The sequence below is a fragment of the Formica exsecta genome, unplaced genomic scaffold (assembly GCF_003651465.1).
Source record: "Formica exsecta isolate Colony F162 unplaced genomic scaffold, ASM365146v1 scaffold4, whole genome shotgun sequence".
Classification (NCBI taxonomy): domain Eukaryota; kingdom Metazoa; phylum Arthropoda; class Insecta; order Hymenoptera; family Formicidae; genus Formica; species Formica exsecta.
In genome coordinates, this window is record NW_021851238.1 from 738,475 (window position 1) to 754,968 (window position 16,494).

The following is a 16,494-nucleotide window of genomic DNA, read 5'->3' on the forward strand; positions in this document are numbered from 1 at the left end:
ATAAATATATAATAAAATCCTTTGTATATACCTGCATCGATATTGAAAATACTGGCGCTACAACTTTCAAGAACCTTGAGAAGCCAGCTTTGAACGGTCAGAAATAGATCCGAGATTATTCCGACCTACCACACCGAAGGTTTTCTTCGTGCATTTCTTTTTTCTTTTAATTTTTTTTACTAGTTCTACGCGTTGCATGCGGCAAAAGGAGTACTGGAACGCAAACAAAAGCACGAAGGAGACCAGAGTCAAGATCATGGGAGCACACGCGATCATTGGAACGTTGAACTAATATAAAAGCAAAGCAATATTATTCCAGAACCTTATAAATTTTTATTCTTCGATATTCATTGCGCGATTATTCGTTCCACGTAATTTATCAATTTTTATTTCTACTGATAATTGATACTAGATGAAAAGAATCTTTAAAGAATTTTATGTAGAATTGCATAGTTGCAGTTGACTATCTGTATGTGTACCTTTATAAAACTAAATAAAGCAAAAAGAATTAAAAATGCATATTATCAAAACGCTTTTGACATGCAATAAATCGATTTATATATTGTTATAACGATGTAAATGTGAATAGACAGCTCATTGCAAAATAAGAATATTTTTAGTCAATCATGAGTGGCAAAACGGAAGGTATTGCGTCTTCTTGAACCACTTTTGATTCAGTTTCCTCTATGATTTCAGTTTTTGATTCGATTTCTGTCCACGTAATTTATCAATTTTTATTTCTACTGATAATTGATACTAGATGAAAAGTTCTTTAAAGAATTTTATGTAGAATTGCATAGTTGCAATTGACTATCCGTACGTATCTTTACGCTAAATAAAGCAAAAAGAATTAAAAATGCATATTATCAAAACGCTTTTGACATGCAATAAATCGATTTATATATTGTTATAACGATGTAAATGTGAATAGACAGCTCATTGCAAAATAAGAATATTTTTAGTCAATCATGAGTGGCAAAACGGAAGGTATTGCGTCTTCTTGAACCACTTTTGATTCAGTTTCCTCTATGATTTCAGTTTTTGATTCGATTTCTGTTGAGTAAATTAATTCATTCAAATAGTACCTGTAATGAATAATTATTATTTCCATCATGGAGAAACTTTTACAATCTTCTATTGTTTTTTTCTAAATAGTATATATACCATTCATGAGCATGCTGGCAATCAATATTTTCTTCGTCCGTGCAAATCCGTTGTTTCTGATCAAACACTGTATTGTTAGCACAAATCACTGGAAATCCGCCGCCGGAATTTTCGCAAATGTGAAATATCTTACAGTTGTAATCCATATCCGCATAAAAACCAGTTGGCAAACCTTCGCAGGTAAAGTGAAAAGATAGATTTCCGAAAATATCAATATCGTTCTGTTCACTCGATATCTCCTCGTAGGTTTCCAGACGATTTCTGTCCTATATACAATACAATCCGTAATTTTAAATCACGAAACAGTAAAATTTGTTGCAAATATTTTCAGAGCAATATTTGAGAAATATAGATTCTTACAAAATGGCCCAAAGTGAATTGATTTGTCATTTTTGTACCTGTATAAAATGAAAAATATATAAAACAAAACTTCTCAAGTTTAAGCTAATATTATACAATTTTATACAATTAATTTTGACTTACTTAATAATAAGTTTAGTATAAATATAAAATAATTCATCGTGTATATTTTTAAAACTTGCGATTTTTTTTAAAACAGCACAAATTTTTTGCTTCTTGATGCTAAGATTATCGCTGAATGTTGACGAACACTATTACCAGATTACTCGATGGATAACGCAACCGAACATCGCGAGCTCTTTATTTGAAACTGCAGAACTCGAAGAGCTCAATGATCTTAATAACCGTGTAATTTCTGGAAAGACCTCTCATTCTTTCTCATTATCGTTTAAACGACGCTTAACTATCATATCCTGTTGTGTTGATGGATATTTTCAGAGACTGCAAAGGATATTCTTTTTAAGAAATATTTATATAATTTTAAGGAGAAATCAAAGACATTTTAACAAATCGGTAAAAAAGAAAAAAAATAGCGAATATGCATTTCTAACAAAAAAATGTATCGAAATTTTTTGACATAAAGAAAATAATTTTTATAACAAAATTTTGTTTAAACTTTTTAAATAAAAATATTTACTTAAATTTATCTGTGCACCAACAGATGTCAGCTTCATGCTATGAATCGCTTGATTCAGTTGGTCAGGCAACTATCCAAAGGTACTTTCACTAGCACAAACCAATCCCAAGCACATGCCGTTTGATATGAATATAACTTTCTTTTATATAAAGTTTTGCCAGGATCGTATCATATATAATATTGTATCGTATATAATATTATGTATATATATCAAAATTATGCAACAACTCTTTTATTTATCGAGTTTAATATCTATAATTTAAGGAAGCTAGAAAGGCGAAGGAGAAAAAAAAAAACAGTTTAAAAGCGCAAAAAATTCACAATTCCCAAAAAATTCACAATAATTTTTTATGTTCAATAATTTTTATCATTTTCTCTCTCTCTTTATTATAAAAGAAAGCCCAAATTATAAATAAGTTATAAATATTTTTTAAATTATTCATAAAGACGATAGAATTTTGTGTATTTTTCATAGTTATTATTTTAATAGGAAATTTACAAGACCGATTAAAATGTAGCTAATGAGCCTTTCGAGATGCGGTCATATTTTATCAAAATATGATCATGCTCGCGGCATGTCAGTAGCAAAAGGTAAGATGTCCACGAAAGGACAGCAGGTATCAACTGCCAATGAGAGAAGCCTTACTTCTCAGGCTGCCTTTCTCTTCGCCTCCAAGCCTCGGCTCAGTTTTCACGACAGCTTCACCCGGGAACCACATACAGAATGTCCTGAAGACACGCGGCCAAAACACTCGTGTGTATTCCTTTCTGCTCTTCTCTCTCTCTCATTCTTTCTGCTCCTGTATGGTGGAAGAAAAAGGACGAACCTCTTACCGGCGAACATGTAACCTTGAAGATATCAGCAGTGCATCTTTAAAAAAATCCAAGAGGATTTTCGCATTTTTGAGAATTTTCGGGGAAAGTGCAATAAGGTAACGTGACATATTTTTGTGACAGCTAATGAACTTCTTCTTGTAATATTAAAAATATTTGAAAAACGTTTGAGTAAAATGTCATTTCTTAAAAATCTCGCAATTTGTCATTGAAATAATCAAATATGCCGTTCACATCTTATTATTGATGGGAAATGGTCAATTAAAGCGGCTCATTAACTTCGCTATATTTTTAAATATAATGGTGTGCTAACTCCGTGACGTTTTCGGATGAGTGTCCACGTGTGTTTATAGGTGCGTCAGCTCTTCATTTCTCACCGGACGGTGACTTTAATGCGTGCGCAAAACGTTATGTTTCTGCACCTATTATTTGAAGTAGCTGTTACAATACTGCTGTTTAATGTCTAGCTAAATCATCAAATTCTGCACGGTTTTTTGTATTTTATTTTATTTATTTATGACAATTTTATTTTTTATAATTATTTTCTTCATTTTTTATGCAAATAAATAAAATTAGCTTCTTAGATATTTTATTTATTTCGTTTATTATTCAGTGTAACATATTTTAATTTTTAGACTAGAATTTTGTAATATTATTTGCATGTTTTACAAATAACATAATTTTGCGAATTACTTTATTTGTACATTTAAGATTTCTTTTTCGATTTATTTCCGTTATAGAAATGCCGTATTCTTTACTAGGAATGAATATCATGTTACAAAAGAAAAAGATATACAATACTACAGATATAAAATATTGCACGGTATCCGCAAGGACGACTGGTGAAACGAAAATAATCTCAGGTGCTACGTCAAAGAGATACACAAGAAAAATGCAGTCCCCCTCGATTTCTCATATAATAAAATTTAATTTTAGTATTTAATTGTGATAATACGATAGTACTTTTTAAGGTAGTCGTGCATTTTTTTTTACGTAAGTTGACTATCTTCGCTACGCTAGCACAATAGCTCTAATTGATAGACTCTCAGAAAGTAGAGCGTGCAACATACAAGCATCTTTTTCTCTCTGCCGTTATTCTCTCTGTCGCTTTCGAGAAATGGAAGTCGTGTTTGTCTCACATTCTTAAATTTATCTTTATTAATGATTTTTCATCGGGTTTCTAAATATTTTTACATTGACAGATCTAAATAAAGAATAACCTAACCGTTCGAGTTTTGATTCAGATACATGAGATAGCAAATATCGAGTGTTACTAGTGCCTTACGTCAACGATATGCGCGTACGTATTTTTCTTAGGTTCAAGTTGTCTTAGATACGAGTTTGAAATCACGAGAGACCAGATTGATTCGGTCCAATGGCTAGTTCCTTGATTTACGAGGAAAAGAGATCAATTGAAATAAGTGAAAGGCGTATGTTTTTTTTTCTCAGTAATATTACTTTGCTTACAAAGATTATCATTACATTGGTCTCTCAGATTCACAGATTTGTGCAATAATAGCTTAACATAAGCTTGGCATAATTCTGTAAACATACTTTTACTCAGGATATATCTTTTCTGAGATAAGAACAATGCGTGAATCTCTTTCTCTTATAAATAAATATAATGCAGATGTTACTGTGTTTTCTATATACAGGGTGAGGCATTTATAGTGACGCGGGCATATTTTTCGGAAACGAAGTGAGATATCAAAAAATATTTTAGACAAAAGTTGCATGGTTTTGAGGGGGCCACATGATAAAAATATGGATTTGACCTTAAGTAGTCTTTTCAAGGTGAGGTCAATGTGGTCGATGTCCGAAACATATTTTGATATCTCACTTTGTTTCCGAAAAATATGCCCGCGTCACTATAAATGCCGCACCCTGTATATATCGTGCGTGTCAGTATATTATATTGCGAACGTTGCTAAATGTTACTTAAAGTAGATCACGATGCCTTTCTTTTTACCTTTTTATTCGCTGTATTACTAGGGCTGTAATAAGACATAGTTCTCTATTTCTCAGATCGGTGGATCCCACAATTACTGTAATTGCGTGCTACCGTTAATTGCGAGAACTTTGCTACGGCAATCTCGATTAGCAGATACTGGTCTATATCGAAAGTATAAGATGACAATCCCTAATTTTCTATGCTACTGCGCAATTATTAATTAATGATAAAACCCCGTGAATTTTTAACGTAAATATTCCATAGTGAGGAAAGTATAAATTCACTCGGATTCAACGAGAGTAAATAATTGAAAATAATGATCCCTAACAATTGCATCAATATAAAATTAGTAAATAATGATGATGATTACATATTTTTTTTCATGGTCAGATGATCTTTTTAAATCCACCCATTGTCGATTAGCATAAAGGCCAGACGATGATCTTCGAAAGGAGGACGGTTATTATACGGAGATTGTATTTGCTAATCGTCGAGAAGTTTCGAAAGAAAAACGATCAATTTGCAATAACTGCAGCGTAACGCCGTTGCACGTAATCGTTGATTTACTATCGAAATTTCATGCACGATTACGCGGGTGGCTTGACGGATGTTTTTTTCGCGTCGTGAATTAGTATATAGTGAAAACGAATAATTTGTAATTGCGTTAACATCTCCGGATGGACAAATGTCGCTTTCGTAATTCTCTGTTGCAAGGTGCGCAACATATCAGGCAAAATTATATGATGCACGGGTTAAATGTCTCTATGGTAGTTTATAATTTGCTACGTAACGAAAACGTGATCGTGCAGCTGCGCGCTTTCCTTCGCTAGGATCGCGTGATATTACCATCGGTACGTGGCGGACGAATTAATTACCATTGAATAATGAATCGGCGAAGCTAGCACGTCATCCATGAGGTCTCGATTTCTCGCGTCGATTTACCCCGCGATGCGTAGATCACGCCGTGCGTAGGTCGCGACGTCGATGGGCCTGAAAAGAAGGGAGACTCTTCTTCAAGGACGCTTTTGGGCTATCATGATGATCTTAGCGGTTAGTCACCTCTGTGCCTCGCGTATCGAGAGAATCGCGGGATCTCGCCAGTTCGCGTGGGATAATAAGCGGTGAGATCAGATCGTGAATTGAGCGACCGATGTAATCGCCTTTTACTTAAAAACAAGCAAACGGGGACAAAGAACTTGGAAAGGGCGATTTAACGATTCGTCGGATTACGAAGGATTTCGCGAAGGAGTAGTTGCGATTTTGAAGAAAAACTTTATTTATTAAGCTGCATGGTTATCGGCGTATCGATCTATTGCGTACGCGATTAACTAAGGAAGTTCACGCAGTGAAAACTTTTCCACTTTTCACACATGTATTACATCATGGTGTGACTAATTCGTTTGAATTGAAATTGAAACATTTGTCTTACATGTAAAGATATTGTTTGTAGCTTCTCTATAAGACAGGAAGAAAAATACATTATTAATCTTATATAAGCAATATGATGTAAATGTAACAGAAGGTTTCCAACGTAATTTTGTTCAAGTTCTAATTTATGCTACAGAGAAAATATAGTATAGTGCTTACATATAATGCATATAATTTGCACTTTTTCCACATAAAATGTTTTGGCATACATTTGCACTATACATTTTGATATGATTGTTAATATAATTGCATAATATAATTGATATAATAAAAGAATTAAGTATAATCTTTTTTTTTACATCTCTTGTGTAGGTGAAATGTTATCGCCGCTACTGTTACTGGGCATGGCCCTGTCCGTAATAGGCGGTTACGTGCCACCCGGGCCGAGATTTGGATGTCCCAAAGATCCAATTTACATTTACCCCTGCACGTGTCTTCGGGGTAGCGACAGGGGTTTATACATCCGCTGCGAGAATACGAATCTAGCCAGTCTCAGCCTTGCCTTCACGAATCTAGGGAATGAGGGCATGCCAATCGAGGAACTGGTTCTGTATAAATGCAACATAGGTGAGCTAGAGATTTTTAATTTTGCGTAGTGGAAAAAAACATGCGTGATGATTCTCCTATCGCGGAAAATAACAAAATACAATCGAGTTAATTAACCCACTTTTGCTACTCCATAGTACGATTTTACGGACCCGCCCTGTATCCATTGGACGTACGAGTGTTGAAGTTTATCGATACGCCGCTGAGATTGATCGAAGAGCACAGCTTTCTCGGCGTAAACAGGACTCTTCAGGAACTCCATGTGATAAACAGCAATTTAGAGAAATTTCCACGCGAAGCACTGCAAGTTCTCGGCAATCTCAGCCTGTTAAGTATCAGCGGCCACCGGATGTCTATTTTGCCGGGGAATAGTTTCAGTGAAAGCGCGGCGGCAGCAAAGTTAGAAAAATTGGAGATTAGTAATGGTAATGACGGTATCATCGTAAAATATCATTAATAGAAAATACAATTTTCTATCGATCAATCCCAAGAGTTTAAAGACAATACATAAATCTGTAAGATCATCTTGAATTTTTGTGTAATGCAGCATATATAAAGAGATGTACTTTGCATCAAATATCAATTTTTGTATCTATAAAGATTGTTTAATTAATTATAAATTATTTAATTAATCATAACTCTTGACAAACTGTATCATACTTTTCAGGTACGATATCTTCTTTACCCGCCGAAGCATTGACACCGCTCAAGAAGCTGAAAACACTTGATCTTCATGGCAATAAAATAAAAGACCTAAAGAAGAATCAGTTCAAAGGTCTGAGGGATACCGAATTTCTGGATCTCTCTCACAATTTGATTGACAAATTGGACACATCTCATTTGGCAGATCTTGTTAAGATGGGATGGTGCAACATGTCACACAATGCTATCTCCGACTTGAAGAGGTAGACAAGTTTGAAAAAAGAGTAATTATACGATCTCTACGATATGAAATATCTAAGAGTGCTTTTGTTTTAGAGGAACCTTTGCTCGAAATTCCGTCTTGAAGGTCCTGAATCTGAGCCACAATAAAATAAGAAAGTTGGATTCCAATACTTTTCGCGGCATGCGTTTTCTTAGGCGATTGCATCTGAGCGACAATCAAATCAATGATGTGGGTCGTGGAACTTTTGGTTCTGTTACAAGGATCGGTACCATCGATCTTTCTCGGAATTTCATCAAAAAGATCGACTTCCAAATGTTCAATCAGCTGCAGTTTGCTGAGGTATATATACGTTATTGCTCATAAAATTACATTTATACATGTTTTTATAGTTTTTATTTAATAATATGCCCATTATTAGCTTCTAGACGTTTCCGAGAATTTCGTTACAATCGTGGAAAAATTGGCGTTTAAAGATATCTACTTGGCAAAAGTTAATCTGTCTCATAATGAGATCTCGAAGATCGAATCAGGTGCCTTCGAGAACTGCGTGAATATTACATCACTGGATTTCAGCCACAACAAACTCGAGAATATCTCGAAGTATTCTTTCGATAGCGTGTCGTACGCTATGGAATTGCAACTCAGTTATAATTTATTTACGTCTCTTAATCAAGTGAGTGTATTTTTTTAAATGCAAACAATTGGACGATTTTCATATTATTTTATCAAGACATATTTAATTATTATATTTAATTTTGTTAAAAACGTATTCTTTTGCAGATTCCGTTGCATAATATGACGGGATTGAAAGTATTAAACGTTTCTCACAATCTGATACACTCCGTTCCACGGCAGACCTTCCCTAAGCTGTACGAGCTCCACACGATCGATATCTCGCACAATAATTTATCTGAGATTTATAACGCCGTATTTCAGACTCTCTTCAGTCTGCGATTCTTGGATCTGTCGCATAATTCTCTGGAGAAGATAAAGCCGTCGACTTTTGGGCCGTTGCCGACACTTCTAGAACTCGATATGAGTTATAATCAATTAAACGACGTCTCACGAGGAAGTTTAACTCGTCTGGCTAGCTGCAGGTGCATTATCACGCGTTAATAAAATTTAAGAATGTCTCTACATATATAATAAATGCGTATTAAATTTTAGGAGTTTGACGGTGAGAAACAATCGTCTGACAAAGATTTTCCAACTGCCAATTTCTTTAAGTCATTTGGATTTCTCGGAGAATCTGCTGGAAGAGATCCCGAGCATCGATGTGTGGCCTGCTATGAACGCACTACTCTCGTTGGATCTTTCGCGGAATCAACTGGGTGATAATCTACAAGAGGGAAGCTTCGAAAATCTGCTGACCTTGAGGATATTAAATCTGCAAGCGAACAACATCACGAAGCCGCCCTGGCAAGCGCTGAGCAGTCTGAGCAGTTTGCAGTATCTTTATCTACAAGTAAGACGAAAAGAACTCTTTATAGAAAATTAATTTTTTTAGACACAGATAATTTTGCAAATTCTAATCGACGATAATATTGCAGGATAATTACATGACGAAGCTAGAGAAAGCCGCCTTTGGCCGTTTGCCGATAGTGTTCGAACTTAACTTGGCGAATAACAAGATAAATAATGTAACAAGTCGCGCGTTCGAGGGCTTATTGCAACTGTTGACACTGAACTTGACAAACAATAACATCAGTCACATACCAAACGGCGCGTTTCAGGGTCTTGTGTCACTGAGAACTCTCGATCTATCTCACAATAGATTGGAGAAACTGGACAACAAGACACACGGATTGCTCGACGACTGTCTGTCTCTGGAGAGGCTCAATGTTAGCCACAACAAGATTTCGTTTATTACCCGAAAAACTCTGCCAAACGATCCCTGGATTCCTTATAGGCTAAAGGAAGTCGACTTATCTTACAATACAATGCCGGTTGTGACCTTCGACCTCATCGCCGGTGCCAAAAAGATTCAATACTTGAATCTTTCTTATAATAACATTAATGAGATTAGGAGATGTGAGTAACATATTGGCAATGTCACTTTTAATAATCTCGACAAATAACCGGACAACAATGTAACGTTTCATCGGTTTACATTTTTCGCTGAAGATCGTCGTTTATTAGAAAATTGTTCTGTTTTAGATGTAATCGGGAATTTAACGTCTTTGGAGACTTTGGATCTGTCACACAACGACATAAGTGATATCTCCGATCGAGATATTTTTTTACCACCGTTAAATTTAACCAACTTATATCTAAGCAACAATCATCTAAGCTATGTGCCTCTCGATAAGATTTTACCGCTACCAAACTTAAAAATTCTTGACTTGGAAGAGAATGAGATTGGCGTTTTCGATGAGAGGTTTATGAAGATTGTCAAGAACGGCACGGTGCTCAGATATTTTGGTAAAAGACTAAATAAATAAATTTAACAAAGAATAATGAGGCACTTGTAATTACACCATTAACTGATAAAAAAATTTAATAGTAGAAATTATAATTATGATTAAATTTGTCTTATACTTATTAAGATAACTAACTACATATTCTACACATATATCTATATAATCTATATATCTATATATATATTAGGGAATCCCATGCAATGTGATTGTCACGCGCGGCCCTTAAAGAGATGGTTGAAGACTCAAACGCAGCTTCCGACAGATTGGTCGAACGTGACGTGTGAAAGTCCGAATTATCTCGCAAACAAACCTATTTCGGAGATAACTGAGGATCTCATGAGCTGCGACGAGAGAGACATTCAAGAGAAACCCGAACTCGATATCACACCCGATGTGAAATATCGAAGTATCGACTAGTACGTTATTTTAGCCAAATATATATTATTATTTAAAATTTTTTTTTGACAGATAATTTTTCTCAAAAACTATAAATTATGTGATTTTCTTTAGCAATAATGAGGATAATAGCTGGAAAGCCACGTGGTATGTGACGTCGCGCGAAGACATCGGCGACTTTTACGTGGTGGTTCGAGAATCCGGCAGCAGCAAATCCATGATCGAGAAGGATATTGTTTACAGTGAGCGTTCCTTCAGGGTCCACGATCTGACTGAGTCCAGCACCAAATACGAGCTCTGCGTGCTCGCACGCGATTCCGAGGGAAATGTCAAACACTATAGAAACTCGCAGTGTCAGATCTTGAATCAGCATAACTCCAGTTCATCCATTAGCTTCAGGACGAATCTGTACTTCGTGATAATTGTTGCTTCCCTCTGCATTTTTATGTGAAATTTTATTAATATAACAAAAATAATACTCGCATTTAAGTAGATATTTTACGTTCAGCAGAGACACAGTAAAATATACACGTGATAAAGTACCTTTATGCATATCGCTAGCTGCTTAAAATTCTCAACTATTTTGCTATTTTAGTCTTCTATCGTACACTTTATATCGCGTCGAAGCGCGAAGCGATATGATTGCGAAATAAATTAATATATACATATATCTATAAATATGTATATCGTGGATTGTACATAAATCGTATTGTATTTCGTTCGAAGACAGGGACGTTGAACGTCGTGTATTTATTTTTGTAAAATATACATATTGTTCAAGTCATATATTTGCTGTTATTTCACATACATCAATTAACCAAGATTCGATACAAAAGAGAATGTGCGTAATAGTTCGTAGTAGATTCGTGATAATAATTTACGATTTTTAAACGAGCAAAAAGCCTAGTTGATGATTAGCGAACGATGCGTCTTAATAAGAACTGGCTAATCCCACGAGATTAATTCGCCATCGCGTCGTCTAGCCCTTTCTGTCCCGCGACTAATAAAGCGCTCGTGCGATGCGCTGAAAAAGTTCTCAAGGAAGTCAGCAGCCTCCCGAGCTACGCGTAGTAAGATTATTTCATTATCCTGTGAAAGCTGTAATTAGTATCCGCGATTAAGCATAGAGTGTTCTGTCGCACTAAAAGAAGAAGGGGCAGAGTTCTCTAATGAGGCCAAGAAACAGTGGAAGTTGTTGTTTCCGCAAAAGGAGATGCCATTATCGTGGATTTATTAGCGTCATCAGAGACGTGGCGATTACGTTCTTAGAGATTTTTCGTTTCATTTCGTCAATTATTCGCATTTTATTAACGCTGTCACGCGATAGCAATTATCGATTATTCCTGCGCCATGATATCTGCGAGAGAGGAAGAAACAATGCTCGTACAAGTGGCGATCCGTCGAAGACTCTGGCGGATTAACGGGATTTTAAATTGCACGACGCACGACGTGTCTGATTAATATTGTTTTGGTCGAATATATACCGGAAAAAACAATAAACTGTATACACGCCGCTGCTTGCCGGACGTTCTGCTCGGTCGGCTGCCTCTCTCGATCGAGATTAACGTTAGTTTAATGCTTAATTAACGAAGTATTCTTCGGCACAAAGCACCGATTTTTAGACCTTCATCAAAGTTACAGATGTGATTTTATAACAATAATAGATATCTCTCTTTCTCTTTTTCTTTTTTGAAATTATCTCTTTTTTAAAATTGATTATATATATTTACATAAAAAATATAAATTATAATTTTGTATACTATTTTTTACATATTACATGCGATAAATTATCGCGAGGAATAAATCCTCAGAAATAGAAGCACGAATAACATTGAAAACATTTAGTTCTTTTTTATATTGATATGAAGTCTCGTTGCGGTTTTGATACCATGTTGCGAAACATGCGGTCGAACACTTTCACCCGAGGCCCAATAATGGCTAAAAGTACGTTATACAAGCACATGCGCGCTCTCACAAGTACCACAAAATGGTATTCCCATGAACCGATGATATTCCTGACACAGACATCCGCTTGTCTGGGACTTGGGAGATCTCGAAGCTCCTCGAGGCACAAGTAAATTTACATTTGTCTCTTCCCTCGTCGAAATTACCACGATAACGTTGACATTATTGACTCTTCGTCGTAAAAGACGGTGTGACTTGGAGAAGATAAATACACTCCGATTTTACGTGGTTACCATTTCAGTGAAAAAAAAATTATATTTCTTTTTCTCTTATGTTAATTATATTTTTTGAGTTCATTTTTTAAAAATTACTATAATTTACATTAATTTATCGTGAGAAATGTCGTTCTTACGTGTTTTTTTAAACTCGCTCTTTATTTGCGGCGTCGGTCATCACATCTGAATGTATGAATAAAGTAAGCAGAATACATTTACATACGCCGCTTTGGACAGTGACTCACGATACATCCATGTAAGGCTCAGAGCGAGAGGTCCCTACCCGCCTACGTTAAAAATATCGCTTGTTTGTGCTTCGAGGATAAAAAAAGAATTGAGAACGAGTCTGTGTGTGTGAAACGTTCTTTTGCCGCGTCGACTCATCCTAGTATATTAAGACGGTGTCTCTCTAAGGCCCGAAACCATGGGATCCCGCACTATTCTATCGGCGCGATCTACTACAGGATGAAGGACCCGCCTTCATCCAGGATAAATCGATGAATTATATTCGACATATCGATCCATAAATCAATTAACGCGAAATTTGTTATATCTCATTGTAATTATTCCAGAGCCCGCAAGCACATTCCAGTTACCAGATAAGCGTACACTAACACATACCAGCACATACACATTCACACGATTCTACCTTTGCAATTGGTTCGCGGCTGCCACTTTCTCATCCATGTGTCTTTTGTTTCTCGATGACAATGGCGTGGTGTGAGGTCCATTATGGTCACTACGATGATATTAGACATGCTCAATGATTCAACTTGGCTAATGAAATTATCATGGGAAGAACAGTTTAGTTTCAATAAATAATACTCCTATTTCTGGTAGTAGATTAAAAGGCGAAGTAAATTCTATATTTTAATTATTTCTTTTTGCAATAAATGAAGAAATACTCTTGGATACAAGATTAGAAAATTATCACATTACAAGAACATCATTACTACAATCATCTTCATATCAATTCATCTGTATTTATTTATTCATCTCAATCTCATTTAAATCTCCGTTGAATTTTAGCCTGGAGTCGAATAAAAGATTCAATCTAATTTGCACCAATTAATTTTATCATTTAATTAAAATTATATAAAATTATCTATGTTACACCACAATATGTCTGATACATTTCTACGCCACTGGCCGATACTGCAGTCTGGGTCCGCTGACGGTTCAAACTCTTCCGCCACTCGTTGGGCCCGTCAGTATCTTTCGCGTGCTCGCACGGGGAACATCGCTCGCGCGTCTTCATCAAGGCCCATTCCCGGTCTTTCGGTCCACCGACGGGCTTATTCGCGACGCAAGGTCCCGCGAACGGTGAGAGAGGAGAGTCGTTCCTAAGCAGAGAAGCGAGCATGTCCGACTAAATGAGAGTTCCTCGCGAATAATACGAAGGTCTATTCGAACCCTCTTCCTTTCCTACCATCTCTTCCTCTTTCTTCTCTCTTTATTTACTTGTCCTCGAGGCGGACCGCGAGTACACAGTCCGCGAGCGTTTCGTAATTATCCAGAGAACGGACATGGCTGACCGTTTCTGGAGACTGGCCCTGTGCTGGATATGCATCGTCGGGTTTGCACGCGGCAATGGTGAGCAATATGTCTAAGTTTAATAGCGATAATAATTTTTGTGATTATTCTTTATCGTGATTTTATTTAAAATAACAATAAAAGTTTTAAATAAAAAAATTATATAATAAATGCACGCACATCACACGAAAACATATTTATCTACACCAAATAGATATCCACGCTTAGCTGTAGCAAATTATGATAATAAGGAATATGAAATATTTGTAGGACAGGTTGGCGAACGTGAAAGTGACACACTTTGGTTTCCAAACTGATTATAATACCAATCGCGATAGAGAATAATAAGCCGCATAATCCAGCTGTCAGAATGCGTCGTAAAGTTTCGAAGCACCTGACGCGCGCGCATCTAAATAGCATGTCCTAGATTGTGATGCCCACAAAGTATCACGAGGATCATAGTTACCTGAAGCGCCAGTCAAGGTTGAAACGTTCTCTCATGCGTCGTGCAATGCGCTCGTTATGACTGACTTTAAGCTCGTTACTGTGACGTTTCTTTTCTACTCGCTTCACGGTTCGACTATTTATAAAAACGATAATGTCCGACAACGAGAACCTACACATACAATGCGATAGTCTTGCTAACTAAGAAGTTTTTTTTTTTTTGCGATGGGACAAGCGCGGATGTCGCGTCTTAAAAATAATCAAGCACAAAGAATGAATCTACCGATATGTTTCCGGATCATATTTAACGGCTGCGAACCTTCCTTGTGTCTGTCACGCAATATTACGAGGTATGCGGAATACCTTCTCGTTTAAGACGCTTTTCTCGGAAGTGAAATTTATGCGAGCTGTGCAAACAATGCGCGCGCTAGCATGGCATCCTTGATGTAATGTGCAATTAAAAAATAACCATAGTTAACGAAGTTTGTAATCGCGCGACACTTGCAATTAGAACAAGACGGGAATTAATTATCCGTTAAGGACAGCATTGTTTAAAACAAACAAGAAGATAGAGTAAAATGGATTAAAACTTATCGATATTTTTAAATTAAAGTTAATTATATGCATTATATGCATTATTGTATACATTAGATTATATTAGTTGAAATGATCAATTTGCAAGTTTAATCGCCTTGGGAATCGAGGCTGCTCCAATTGTTTCCACCGAGTGGTTTCGTGTTGACGTATAATTAATTAATCCTAATGTGTGATTGCGCGCAGAATTGTGCATAACAAAAAAACACGCATGGAAAATAATTAACTCCGCGTGTCGATTATTTCTCTCTCTCTCTCTCTCACGGAAATTTGTGCAAACGTCTCGTTTGACTTTGTGTCTTGTTTGAGTAATCAAACAGCGATGAATCACGCTGTAACTCTATCGAGATCTTTCAACATTGCCGCGACTATATTTATACTAGAAAATTGCCAATCGTTGCATAAACTAAAACGATTAATGAATAAACATGTATCCGGTACAAAAATAACATATCAAGATTTTGCAAAAAAATCACGCTATGATTCTTTTGTAATATTTGAAAAGATCAATCTAATATTGATTAATTTTAATTTTAATAAATCTTTGATAAATTGTTTAATAGATTTTTAATAAGAGGGGAAACCGATCCGTATTCTCTTCTCCCTCCCTTCCTTGTTTGCTGTAACTCCCATGTTTGTATTAATCCTTCGTCGTAATAGATAGACCGCCATCGACTTTCTTTTTCGTATCGTTACCCCCCATCGAGAGTTACGTCGAATTCTCATTCGCGAGTCGGCGAAATTGATTATCAACAGGCACACGTGTAATGGGCATAATTAAGCCGGCTTACGATCGCGGATGCGAGAGGGAAGAAATAAAAATATATTACGAGAGCCGCGGAAAGAAAGGGAAGGTGAGCGGAAATACAATTTTCCGTGCTTGTGATTACGCACTTATATTCTCACTCAGCCTTCGTTCTCTGCTAGAATCCGCGGTGCGATCTTAACTGGCTACCGTCCGGGAATTAAAGGGAGAGCCGAACAATATAAGGTAGCTCCCGCACTAATACGTTCGTAACGGGAAAGAGCGATCGAAGATTAAAGGTTCGCCTATGTGCGTTAGTGATTCTTCCTTTTGGAACGTATCCGAGAGTCTACAATGTGACACAAAAAAAATAAAC

General features: G+C 36.2%; 2 protein-coding genes across 2 annotated transcripts in view; both read left to right on the forward strand.

Annotated features, from left to right (window-relative positions):
• LOC115239934 overlaps positions 1-11,371 on the forward strand; it is a 30,094-nt gene extending 18,723 nt beyond the window's left edge. The window contains exons 6-16 of the mRNA XM_029814805.1: positions 6,687-6,941; positions 7,058-7,345; positions 7,588-7,825; positions 7,899-8,145; positions 8,225-8,479; positions 8,587-8,903; positions 8,974-9,271; positions 9,357-9,837; positions 9,964-10,227; positions 10,414-10,642; positions 10,737-11,371. Of these exons, the coding sequence (XP_029670665.1) occupies positions 6,687-6,941; positions 7,058-7,345; positions 7,588-7,825; positions 7,899-8,145; positions 8,225-8,479; positions 8,587-8,903; positions 8,974-9,271; positions 9,357-9,837; positions 9,964-10,227; positions 10,414-10,642; positions 10,737-11,073 (3,209 nt within the window). The 3' untranslated portion in view covers positions 11,074-11,371. The remainder of the gene's footprint in view (positions 1-6,686; positions 6,942-7,057; positions 7,346-7,587; positions 7,826-7,898; positions 8,146-8,224; positions 8,480-8,586; positions 8,904-8,973; positions 9,272-9,356; positions 9,838-9,963; positions 10,228-10,413; positions 10,643-10,736) is intronic.
• Positions 11,372-13,776: 2,405 nt separating this feature from the next.
• Positions 13,777-16,494, forward strand: part of LOC115239935 — a 28,088-nt gene continuing 25,370 nt past the window's right edge. The window contains exon 1 of the mRNA XM_029814806.1: positions 13,777-14,395. Within this exon, the coding sequence (XP_029670666.1) occupies positions 14,329-14,395 (67 nt within the window). The 5' untranslated portion in view covers positions 13,777-14,328. The remainder of the gene's footprint in view (positions 14,396-16,494) is intronic.